This window comes from Xiphophorus couchianus, chromosome 5 (genome assembly GCF_001444195.1).
Source record: "Xiphophorus couchianus chromosome 5, X_couchianus-1.0, whole genome shotgun sequence".
Classification (NCBI taxonomy): Eukaryota; Metazoa; Chordata; class Actinopteri; order Cyprinodontiformes; family Poeciliidae; genus Xiphophorus; species Xiphophorus couchianus.
In genome coordinates this window covers 1,458,209-1,471,288 of record NC_040232.1, presented here as the reverse complement: position 1 = coordinate 1,471,288, position 13,080 = coordinate 1,458,209, and the positions used below count along the sequence as shown (strand labels likewise).

The following is a 13,080-nucleotide window of genomic DNA, read 5'->3' as shown; positions in this document are numbered from 1 at the left end:
CACATTTAGAAATCAATAGTTATAGTTTTTATCTTTTACTTTTTCATGTTGTTATAAACAAATAACCACAAAAATCAACAGATCCCCACATTTTTTCTGATTTTATCAAAAGTTTTTCTCAAAGTTGACCAAAAACATTTTGGTTCAAGTGAGCGCTGTCTCAGCCTGACCTGATGTCAAGTTATAGTCTATGACCGATAGAGCGATTAATAAAAGGTCACATTTAACATCATTTATTAGCGCAAATATCGTTTGCGCTAATAAATATATTTCTAAATTAGCGCCACGAAATCTGTGATGTTGATGGCAGAAAACCACAAAAACAATCCTGGATGGACTGATTAGTGTGAAAAGATGTTCAATATTATGTTATTTTAAGAAACACTTATTGAATGCTGAAACACCTATTTATTGATATTTTAACAATAGAATTGGTTTTTATCAATACGATCCGGCGCAACAGGAACTTTATGAACATTCAGATTTTGGCCCAAATGGAAATGAGTTTGATGCCCTGATATTTGATTAAAAACGACTGAATCATGGACTATTTTGAATGTAAACAAGAATAAAGAGGAAGATATTTGGTGGTGGAATGATGTCACTCCACCAGCAAAGGAAGATTCTGTGATGTCACTGGCGATTCAGTCTGTGATGTCATCAACTGTAGGATTGTATGTAACACAATTCTGCATATTTTTCATTGCTTGCAATATCACTGACCAGTTCAGACGCAAAGCTCTTTCAGGTAGATTACCAATTGAGGATTTTACTGATTGTATTTAGGAGAAAATGTCTCATTATACGCCGAGATACCACAGTGGGATGATGGGACCCCACGCGAGAAGGGGAGGCCAGCAAAACCCCCAAGGCAGGTTCCCTCCTGCACACCCGAATGCCTTACACGGGGAAATCCAAAGGCTGAGTTACCTTCTGGAAATGGAGAGAGCCGGGAGGTTTGAAGACAACCAGAAACTGTCCCACCTGGAGGCCGAGCTGGAAGAGACCAAACTCCAGTTAAAAAAGCAAAAAGCTCTCAAAGAAACGTTTATCAACCAGGCCAAAGACGCAAAGAGGGAACTTGAGAGGCTAGAGAAGTTCAGTGATCCAGCAGTCCGTAACGCTGCGGTCATTGCTTCCAAGGTTCACAACAACGTGAAGTACATGAAGAAGAAGAACTTGCAACAAGACTTGGAGGAGTTAAAGGTGGCCCACCTCCTCAGCCAGGAAGCATTTGTAGCTGAAATACAGGCTGAGAGGAAGAAAAGTCAGGCCCTCCAAGAAGATCTGGACCAACTCCAGACTTCCCACGAGGAACTGCGCTCTGAGTATGAAGCAGCTGATGCTCTGCTGAGGCAGGAGGCCGAGACACAGAAGCTTTATGAAGCGAGGCTGAGTGAAGAACAACGACTGCTGGAGAACTTGAGAGCTGAGAAGGACGACATGTTTAAAGAAATGTCCCAAAAGATTTCATTCCTGCAAGACAGCGAAAAACTTTTGCAGGAAGAATTAAATCTGATCAAACGTTCATACAATGAACTGACCTGCAAATATGAAAGCGAAGTTTCTTCACTAAAACAAGACTTGGAAAGATATCGGCAGGAGGCGACAGATGAGAAAGACGCCAACATAGAAAGAACGAATGAAAATCTGCAGCTTATCAACAATCTGAGAGCTGAGAAGATGGAGCTCTTCCATAAAATGTCCAGAGAAATTACAGTTCTGCAAAAGAGAGAGAAGCAGATGATAAAACTGGACCAGTTTAACTTCTTCTACGAGGAGCTAAAATGTAAATATGAAAGAGGCATTATGGATATACAGCAGCAGGCTCAAACATACCAGAAGAAGATAAACCAGGAGGAAACTGCTCTTTCAAACAGAGAAAAGAAAGAGAAGGTTATGCATGAAAGAAACAATTCTGAGCTGCAACAACAAGTCGAAAACCTTCAGCTGCAGATAAATCAGGAGCGAAAAGATCATCTGGAGAAATCAGAGGAGGACAAGGAGCATCTAGAGAACCTGAGAGCTGAGAAGGAGGAGCTCTATCAAAACATGTCCAGAGAAATCACAGTTCTGCAAAAGAGAGAGAAGCAGCTGATAAATGAACTGGATCAGGTTAACTTCTTCTACGAGGAGCTAAAATGTAAATATGAAAGAGACATTATGGATTTACAGCAGCAGGCTGAAACGTACCAGCAGGAGAGAAAAGCTCAGCTGGAGAAATCAGAGGAGGACATGGCGCGTCTAGACAATATGAGAGCTGAGTTTGCCGTCCTCCAAGATAAAACAACAACTGAGATTCAATTCCTTCAAGACAAGGAAAGGAGTGTCCAGGCTGAGTTAGAGAAGGTTAACAGTTTGTACCTGGAGTTAAACCGTCTGTACGAAACTGATGTCACTGCATTAAAACAGGAAGCAGCAAAATACCAGCAGGAGAAAAGTTGTGTGATAAATGATTTGGACAGAGCAAGAGAGGATGTACTGCTGCCCGACACTCTAACAGCTGAGGAAGAAGATTTCCATCAAAAACACATCCCAGTTTTCCAAGAGGAGAAAGACTCACAGAACCAAGTCGACCTGGTTAAAGTCTTCAGTCCAGAGGTTTCTTCGGAGGAGGAACTCTCAAGAAAAACCTTATCAAGTTGTTCCACGGATCCAGAATCCACAGGAGAGACTGAGATCGCTGGAGAAACCATCCTGGAGGATTTAAACAATCCAGATATTAAAACCCTGCAGGATGGTCAAAAGAAAAAATCAAAATTTTCAATTTGGAAAAAAGTCCGAAACATTCTGCGATTGAAAAAGCCAAAAAAACCCCAAAAGATTGAAGACGATCAAGAACATGTTTAATGTTCTTGATTTGGATATTTAGAGGAGAAAGACGTGAGAGGTCCGTGAACGGGGCGCCATGCCACGCTCCGTCAAGAGGAAATTTAAAAACCATGAAGTTTTTCCCCATCGACTAACTAGAAAATAGATCCCTTCCCGACCCGATTGGAAAAAACGTGGGCAGCACGGTGGTGCAGCGGTTAGCGCTGCGTCTTCACAGAGACCATCTGTGTGGAGTTTGCATGGTCTCCCCGTGTTTGCGTGGGTTTTCTCCGGGTGCTCCGGTTTCCCCCCACATCTCCTAAAACATGTAGGTCAGGTCAGTTGGTCACTGTAAATTGCCCCCAAAACACTTTAAGGAACTCCAACCATGTCCAGTATTATTGTTAAACTTGTAAAATGAATTGAATTAGCCGAACGTTAGCCCTTTTCCCTTCGCTGGTTTAGTGGCAGACGGCTCAGTGCCGCAACTAGGCTCAGTATTTATAGCAACGTATTGATTTAAGAATTAAAATTTCTTCTTTTAATAGTAATGATTTCTGTTTATTTTCACTGTACTTGTGCTTTTATGGTTTGTCCCTTAGTTTACCTTTTCTACTCACTTTTTATATTAAATTGCACTGAATTGTAGCTCGTTATTCTGTTTAAATCTGTATTTTAAAGAAGATTAGCAAAAGGATCATGCAGTGGCTTTTTTAGGGCGGCTGTGGCTCGGTGGTAGAGTGGTCGTCTTATGACCAGAAGGTTGTAAGTTCGATTCCAGCTTCCTGAGCCACATGTTGAGGTGCCCCGGGGCGGGGCACTTAGCGGCAAGTTGCCCCCCGACCTGCATGTGTGTGAATGTGACTGTAGTGTGAAGCGCTTTGAGTGGTCAACATGACTAGCAAGGCACGACACAAGTTCAGTCCATTCACCTTTTTTCTTTGATAAATCCTGTTTTTCTTTTTATACCAAACATAAAAAAGCTGATTTAACAGGTTTGGATTTCTTCAGGTTCCAGGATGTTAAATTAAGATTAGAGTTAATCTGTACATAATATTAGATGATAATTGTTATCATAATTTAATACTCTGGACCATGAAGAAGCTCAAACTTGTTATATCTGGTTTGTTTGTTATAAGGAAAAAACAGGTTTTATCATAAATAAAAGTTACTGTGATCTTTCTGTTAGTCTTTATTTAGAAATACAGATTCAAGATAGTTTAACAAACTTAACAAAAAAGTGCAATTTAACATGAAAAACTGTAGAAAAGGTAAAAAGAAGAACAATCTATGAAAATATGAAAACAGAGAACTTAATCAGAAATTATTTCCATCACAGGAAGAAATCAATTCTTAGATGAACATTTTGTAATAAATATAAAGCTTTTGTGTTGTTGAGCTTATGTGTTGTCTGCTTGTATAAAAGAGAAGAAAAGGGGCAGGAAATGCCTAATCCAGTTATTGTTTTAACCAGCTTTATAGTAAAACTGCAAATTCTGTTTTATTTCTGATGTTACTTCTAGGTTTGGTTTGTCAACCTGGGTTCAATTCCCAGTCCTGGAGAATTTGCTGCATGTCTTTCCCTTCTCTCTCCTCCTAATTTCCTGTTCAACCTGTTAAATTACGGCCTAAAAAACTTTATTCGAGCCTAAAAGACTAAAAAAACTAAAACATACATTTCACCTCACATCTGGACCAACAGTCAGAATATGCTTCCCACCACATTGTGCTCGTTTCCTCGTGTTAAATAACAACTTTCTTCCTCTCTCTCATTTTCTCTCTTTCTTACATAATTAATAGGTTACTTAATTTTTACACACACACACACACACACACTTACACGTCCCCTCCATGGGCTGCCACCTTATCGTGGTGGGGGGGTTTGAGTGTCCCAGTGATCCTAGGAGTTATGCTGTCGGGGCTTCATGCCTCTGGTTGGGCCACCCAATGCAGACAGGTCCAAGGTGAGGAACCAGAACCAAGTGCAGCCCAAAGATCCCTTATGATGAAAACGACCATTGGAAACAGGGGTTCTGCTCGCCCCTACATGAGGTCCCACCCTGGAGCCAGGCCTGGGGGCGGGGCACGTTGGGGAGCCCCTGGTGGCCGGGCTTTAACCCACAGAGCCCGGCCGGGCTCAGCCCGAAAACAGCCAACTATTTTGAATGTAAACAAGAATAAAGAGGAAGATATTTGGTGGTGGAATGATGTCACACCACCAGCAAAGGAAGACTCTGTGATGTCACTGGTGATGCAGTTGGTGATGTCATCAACTGCAGAATTGTATGCAACACAATTCTGCATATTTTTCATTGCTTGCGATATCACTGACCAGTTCAGACGTTCAAAGCTCTTCAATCGATGATTTTAGTGATTGTATTTAGGAGAAAATGTCCCATCATACGCTCAGCCCGAAAAGAGCCCATGGGTTCCGGCTAGAAATAGTCGGACTCACTGCAGTGCATGGCTCTGGTTCTGGAGCCGGTCTCCTTGAAAGGGGTGTGATGTTCTCCCACCCTGGAGTTGCCCCTTGTGAGAGGCGCTGGGCAGGAGTGGGCTTTCTTGTTGCCTCCATCTTGGTGCCTGTACATTGGGGTGAACAAGAGGATAGCCTCTCCCTCTACCTACGGGTTTGGGTCGGGTTCTGACTGTTTACCCACCTTTTTAAGTCCTTGGAGGGGGTACTGGAGAGTGCCCCTCCTGGGAACTGCCTTGTTATACTGGAGAGGTTTTCTCCGTTGGGTCTCTGGGCTCCCTTAGAGACGGGGTGAGAAGCCCAGGAATCCAGGAGTCATAGATGTTTATACATACAGTACAGACCAAAAGTTTGGACACATCTTCTCATTGAATTCAATGAGAAAGTGTGTCCAAACTTTTGGTCTGTACTCTATGTCCAGGGTTTCCCCCAGCGCATCTGCTGGTGTCAGCCACTTGGTCTGTATTGAGCACAGACCAAAGGTTTGGACACACAGTTGTGTCCAAACTTTTGCTCTGTGCTGTATATCCAGGGTTTTCCCCAGTGCATGTCAGCCAGCGGGTGACCTGTCAGTTATTCAGTTGGCGAAACCTCAAAAAAGCAAATAAACCGGCAAATAAATCCACAATTTTGTTAATAGTAAAGAGGGTTAGATAATAAAACAAGAACTATTATTTTCTTTTTTTATTCAAAGGAAAATCTCAAGGTCCTCAGTTCGTCCAGCCGTGCAGCTGCAGCACCGATCCAGACTCTCAGTCACTGGTGGAAAATTTAGAATCACACAGAAAATCTCCAAAAGGGAATCAAACTTAAAACTCTGAACCAAGAACCTCTGATCACAATATAGCAATTAACCATATCTGCCATGGTAAATTATTACTGATAACTACTGTGAGTAGTCCCTAACATTAATATGATCAGGCAGCATGTATATATACATACAGTATATATATTATTGTTATAAAGGCTGAGCCAAGAACATTTATGTCTGTATCAACAAGTAGCCCTTCGTGTTACTCTGGACCCGTGAAGCAGCTCCCAGTCTGAAAAAGGTCGGTGACCCCTGTTTTAGACATTTCAAACCCAGAAATTGTCAAGGTTTTTTTGTTGTTTTTGAGGGTTTTTAAAGAATTTTTTTTAGGTTAATCTGAAAATTTCAGAGTTTTTCTAACTTGTTCTAGACTTTTGAAACTCAGAAATGTTAAAGTTTTTTCTACAAAATTTTTGACATTAAGTTAATATTTCTTTTAGCTTTTTAATGGAAATTTACTTCTTTTTTGTTCTAATACACTCTTGTATTTACTACGGCTTATTCCTGATAGATAGAGTCTGCCAGGAATGCTAAAGCTAGTTAGCATGGCAGATAACAGTTTTTCCTGAAACTGTAAGTTGTTCCTCCTCCATTAATACACTAAGCAGTGTACAGGAGCTTGATTGGCAGCACTTTGACCCTCCTTCTGGTTCTGATTGGCTGTTTTTGACCAGCTCATGCACACTTTGTGACCATTTCTTCAGATGGCAATAGCAGCACTGGAAGGAGCTGAAGCAGATCGATTTTTTCACTCTTTATCTGTTTCACTCTAAACTATCCTCTTCATGAAATTGCTTTGGGAAAATAGACTGTCTTCAGTCAGAGGCTTCTTCAAATTTGCTGCAATGCAGACTGCTACAAGAAATCTTTCCTGCCAAACGTCATCACTCCATCCATCCATCCATCCATTTTCTGTTCACCCTTGTCCCTAATGGGGTCGGGAGGGTTGCTGGTGCCCATCTCCAGCTACGTTCCGGGCGAGAGGCGGGGTACACCCTGGACAGGTCGCCAGTCTGTCGCAGGGCAACACAGAGACATACAGGACAAACAACCATGCACACACACACTCACACCTAGGGAGAATTTAGAGAAACCAATTGACCTGACAGTCATGTTTTTGGACTGTGGGAGGAAGCCGGAGTACCCGGAGAGAACCCACGCATGCACAGGGAGAACATGCAAACTCCATGCAGAAAGACCCCGGCCGGGAATCGAACCCAGGACCTTCTTGCTGCAAGGCAACAGTGCTACCAACTGCGCCACTGTGCAGCCCCCAAACGTCATCACTGTCTACAATAACTCTTTGAAGAATTTGAATTAATATTAGTTACAAAGGGGTGTGCTGTGGTGGTGCAGAGGTTAAGCACAACCCACATATGGAGGCCTTAGTCCTCAACGCGGCTGTTGCAGGTTCGATTCCCGGCCTGGCGACCTTTGCTGCATGTCTTCCCCCTTCTCTCATGACCCTCTTTCCTGTCAATTCACTGTCAAATAAAGGTCACTAGAGCCAATAAAATCTTAAAAATAATAATAATATTAGTTACAAAAACATGTAATTTCCTTTTGGGATCAATTAAGTATTTTTGAATTTGAATTAACAAGTATGTAAAAACCATATTGACAGTATATTTAAAGGGATTTTAATCAGCATGTTATTTCTGTTTAAGGGTTGGAAACAACTCTGTTCATGTGGAGGATGTCAACTTTTCCACACAAAATAAATCAAGCTAAATACTTTGTTTTAAATGTAGAAAACTTGCCTGCAAACGTGAAGATCACTTCTTCTCCTCTCTTTGCTGGATAAACCTTACACTCGGCATCGCAAGCTGACGCTGGCGCCGGCATCCTCTCCCTTACAAACAGGTAACATAATAATGTGACTCACTGAATGCATGGTTGTTCTACGTTTTAAAATGAGAAGCCACGTCAATGCTGGTTATTTTTTTCCCCATTTAAAACATATTAATTTAATGTGCAAATAAACATCCTTGTACTTTTGTGCAAACTGAGGATTTTGTATTGACTTCTGTTCGTTTTTGCTACGCCTAACCCTAACCTTAATTACGTTACACTGATCAGCAACTTCCGGGTCTAGACTGGATGCTGAAGCACGTGAAGCGGCCGCCGTAATTGCGCATGTACCGCATGCAAATAATGACAAATAGAAAATGCAAATAGGCCCGGCCGATGTCCCGCCCCCGAGAGCAATATACTCCACCGTGATTGGTAAGTTCGTTCAGCTCTGCACACAACACTGAAAAGTGCCAATTATATCAAACTCGCGGGCCGCACTAACATTAAACTTTCATATTAAGGAGGGGGCCACAAACTATCGTCCCGAGGGCCGCAGTTGGCCCGCGGGCCGCGAGTTTGAGACCCCTGTGCTAGATGAATGCAAAAATAACCTTATAAATTTTGAGGAAATGTAGAGCGAGAAAAATGAACAAAGTCCAAACCTTGTTAAAGAGAAAGAACAAAACAGTTTTATTTCTCATCTGCACAGATGGAGAACTCAGCAGAGATCTGACTAGACAAAGGAATCACCTCTCTACATAAACTGTCCTTCTCCCGCAGACAGAGTCACCACCAACATTACCAAGGAGCTAATCAGATTAATACACACACACAGAAAAATGCAACTTTCAGTTAAAAATGGGTTTCAGACAGAATATTGTGTGTCTAATAATAATCGCTGAGCCGTCGGTCTGGTCTGTCCCTCCGCAAGGTATGAAAACTATTTACTGATCGTCTGTTGCTAAACTTCTGACACACTGAGGCTAAAAGGAGAAACAATGACTCTGTAAGACTGAGTGAGACATAATAAATGATTAAACATTGTAAGATTAATATTAAATAAACTTCTAATAAAAGTAAACACTCTGAATAATTATTTTATTTTATTTGTTTTATAAAAAGTTTCAAAAGAGTTAGAAACTTCAAATTCCTTCATAATATGATAATACAACTACTTAGTGCAATAAAAACTTGGATTAAGTAATAACTCCTCATTGTCGCTGTGTTTTCTGTCAACAATTAATACACCTGTGACCTGTGACCCTGATGATGTCATCTGGTTCCCTCCATGTTCTTGATCATAGCGGTCTCATGTTCATCTAGTAAAATGAATTAAATGTAAACTTGTAACTAAATCGTTTAAATTCTGCTGAACGAACCGACCAGAAGGTTCTGGAGGGACGAAACTGATCCTCAGCTTGAAGCGCATCACTTCACACAGACTCTTCATTTAAAACAGCAACTGGTATAAAATATACTGAGCTGAGAGTCAGAACTGGTTACAGTGAAAACCTGGTTGGGCCCAGTGGAGCGGTTCCTCACTTCATGATAAAACATAAATTTCATGTTCGCTCATGTTCCCTGGAGCAGACAGACGTTTTCATGCATCAACTGTTTCTGCAGAGCATTCAGCCTCTGGATTACACTGTAAAACTGAAAACCTGCATAAAACCTCAATCATGATTTAAAAACATAAAACATGTCAAAAATCTGAGTAATTTGACAACAGCTGAACGACTGATTAAAGGTTTGATGGTTTTTAGCTTGAACTGCCAGAGAGCAAAACGTTTCTGAATTTCTGAGATGTTTTTCTATGTGGTTGAAAAGTCAATAGAATTTGAAATATTTCAAAATGTACAGTATAATAGTTGAAATGACCACAAGTCAAAGAAGAAGCTGAACATTTTGATCTGAATTATTGAACACTGATAATCGATCACCGTAAATAAAGTTTAAAGGAAATAAAAAACACAAGAAGAGAAATAATCGGAGTTATGATGACAACTTGATCCAAACATTTAAAAACTGAAACGTGTCACTTTATTTGCTTAAGTGACTAAAACGACATGAAGCTCCAAACACGATCAAATGGAAAAAACGGAAAACTAAAAAATAAACAACCCTAAACTAAAAAGTTCGGAAATGACGTCATCAGTGTTGAGCCAGGGCTGGCTCAGCTCTTATTGTGAAAGGTGCGACCGGAAGCCGCTGGTCCCTCTCAGCATCCTCTCCTCCAGCAGCCGGAGCCGCATCCCGGGAACATGGACGACGTCCCGCCGATCATCACCATCCAGGTCGCGCTCCGGATCCAGCCGAACGACGGACCCGTCTTCTTCAAGGTGGACGGAACCCGCTTCGGCCAGAGCCGAACCATCAAGCTGCTGACCGGCTCCAAGTACCGGGTCGAGGTGGCGGTGAAGCCCGGAGCCCTGGAGGCCACGTAAGATCCCTGCGCGCTGCACGGCGGGGGTGGGAGGTCAGAGGTCATCAGGAGAGGAGAGGAAGAGGAGGACGAAGAGAAGAGAGCGGCCTCCTCTTCGTCCTCCTCTTCCTCCTGCAGGCCGCAGCATCCGACACCCCCTGAATAAATGATGCGGGTTCAGGTTGAAGCTCCTTCAGAGAAATCAGCCAATATTCCCGATAATTATTGGTAATAACTGGACCGTAAAACCTGGAGACACGTGACTCCTTACAACAACAGAAGCTCTCAATTTAATGAAATGAGGAGAATTGTGTTTATGAACGTCATAATGTCGTCATAATGCTGCGTCACAGCAGGGGCGGTCCCAGAGAATGTCCCCCAGGAGCAGACGCCCCAAAAACATCCATTTCAATCATCCCTTTTTTTCTTCTTCATTTTTTATGATGGCGTTATAACAAAAAAAGAAAATTATATATAATGTCCTCTTTTTTCATCTCTTCAGCATAAAAGCACAAAAGAAAAAGAAATTATATATAAATCCCTTTTTTTCTTAGAGTGGCACAAAAAGTAAAGAAAAAAGGTCTAATTTATTTTTTCTTCTTTATTTCTTGGTGCAACTTCAGAAAAAAAGAAATGATCAATAATTTCTTAGGTGTGAAAACTAAAAAAAAACATTTTTTAGGATGTTGCAACTAAGAAAGGGATGAAGAACACAGAGAAGAAAATAGGAGTTATATGTATGTCATTATATGGAATTTCTTTATTAATTAGGTTTTTGTCTTGATTGTTAAGACAGTCTTTGTATGGGGGGTATATTCCAGGTGGGGCCACGGACCCCCGAACCCCCCTCAGAATATTCCAGAAGCGTGTCTGAAAAACTGATTCCATAATTCAACAGGAAGAATTCTGGAAAACTTCTGGCTCACGTTCCTCCGGCTCTGGATTCCAGGTTCTGGTTCAGAGTCCAGGTTGGACCGTGAGTCCGACCCCTGAGGTCATGTGACGAGCCCTTCCTCTTCCTCCTCTTCCTCGCAGCAACATGAACATCGGAGGAATCGTGTTCCCTCTGGAGCAGCAGTCCAGAGACGAGGAGTCGGTGGTTTACCACGGGCGCTACGACACCGAGGGCGTCCCACACACTAAGAGCGGAGACCGCCAGCCCGTCCAAGTCAGCATAGAGGTGAGGTCGTGACCCCAAGGAGGTACTGAGACCTGAGGGAGTTCAGAGGAACATGGGGGCTCTGCTGACCTTTAACCTCAGAGGAACTGGAGCCTCGATTTATCCTCAGGAGTCCGTTTACATCAGACCCGCCAAGTTTCCCGTTTTGGTCGTGAAACTACCGCATTTCCCGCTCTGCCTCCCGTATCGATATTTATTATAATGTAAAATAATAAAGATTTATAAAACCTGAGCTTCTGCTCAGCAGTCTGACCGACGCCATGAAGGGTCAAAGTTCATTTCCTGCCATGAAACTCAGCGACTATTTCAGAGATTCCTCAATGCTTTTCATTTCAGCTCGACTATAGAAATTACACATAGATAGAAATGTCTGCAGCAAGGCCAGCCTCAGGTTCTGAACAGCTACCTGCCGGCGGACCGGACCGGACCGGACCGGACCGGGCCAGGAGCCCAAAAACATGCCTGTTTTTAAATCCAAAACTAACAGGTTCAGTTCAGCAGATGAACCTGAACATGAACAGTTCTGATGCTGGTTCTGGTTCTGATGCTGGTTCTGGTTCTGTCTCTGCAGTTCAACAAGGCCGGGTCGTTCGAGACGGTCTGGCAGGTCAAGTTCTACAACTACTACAAGCGGGAGCACTGCCAGTTCGGCAACAACTTCAGCAACATCGAGTACGAGTGCAAACCCAACGAGACCCGGACCCTGATGTGGATCAACAAAGAGGCCTTCAACTGAGCCGGGCCAGAACCGCTCCCCGTTCCTCTGCCCCACCAGAACCAGGCTGGTCTTCAGCTGAACACAACCGGTTCTGACCCGGTCTGAACCGGAGCAGAACCGGTCCGCATCTGTTCACTAAAGACCAGAATGAAGAACGGTTCTGTTTAAAGGTTCTGATCCGGTTCTTCGTGGTCTACTTCAATGCAGCCAAATTAAACTGGTCAAACTGGTTCAGTTCTCCAGGTCCGGTCCATCCCAGTCCCACCAGAACCACCGGGACGTCTGAGCCGGATTGGGCTCATGTTGGAATCTTCTGGCTGCTTGGAAGGAAAACCCGGGCCGGATCAGAACTTTGGATCAGAACCGGATCCGTTTGAGTGTTCTGATTGTTTTCTGTCTATTTTTGTTTCATTGAGAAACTTTGAGTTCAGTCACAGAACGATGAAACCAACCAGCTTTCACGCTGACACTCGGACTTGTCTGGGACTACTTTCAGCAGCGGATGAGTCCGTCATCTGTCTTCTGCTGTGAGGAGGACTTCTTCTTCTTCTGTGGTTTTCTCCTCATACGGTGCTTCTCTCTGCTGCAGCCGCCGATTTCAAAGATTCATTTTGCCAAATCTGATGTGTTGCTTCTTGTTTTGTATTCAGATGTAGGGTAGCTGGGAATAAAGCCGTGTTCTGGAGTTCCTGTGGGCCTCATCACTGACCGAACCGGATCTGGTCCGGTCCAGTCCAGGTCGGAGCTGACGGAGTGGACAGGAAGTCAGAACCAGAAGCCTGACCGGTCCTCTTTATGTTAATAAAAACTGATTTACTTTAGAGTCTAAGCTCAATTCATTGGAACGGCTCAGTACCAGAACCAGACC

General features: G+C 42.9%; 2 protein-coding genes across 2 annotated transcripts; both read left to right on the top strand.

The window, feature by feature from the left end:
- The first annotated feature begins 828 nt into the window (after window positions 1-828).
- LOC114144925 (cingulin-like protein 1) lies at window positions 829-3,525 on the top strand. Its single transcript, XM_028018171.1, has one exon. It carries the CDS (start codon window positions 829-831, stop codon window positions 2,848-2,850), a length of 2,022 nt encoding a protein of 673 aa, XP_027873972.1. The 3' UTR covers window positions 2,851-3,525.
- Window positions 3,526-10,050: 6,525 nt separating this feature from the next.
- cnrip1a (cannabinoid receptor interacting protein 1a) lies at window positions 10,051-13,033 on the top strand. The gene is made up of 3 exons (XM_028017328.1): window positions 10,051-10,332; window positions 11,350-11,494; window positions 12,066-13,033. The coding sequence occupies exons 1-3, from the start codon at window positions 10,154-10,156 to the stop codon at window positions 12,228-12,230; spliced, it is 489 nt and encodes a 162-aa protein (XP_027873129.1). The 5' UTR covers window positions 10,051-10,153; the 3' UTR covers window positions 12,231-13,033.
- Window positions 13,034-13,080: the final 47 nt, after the last annotated feature.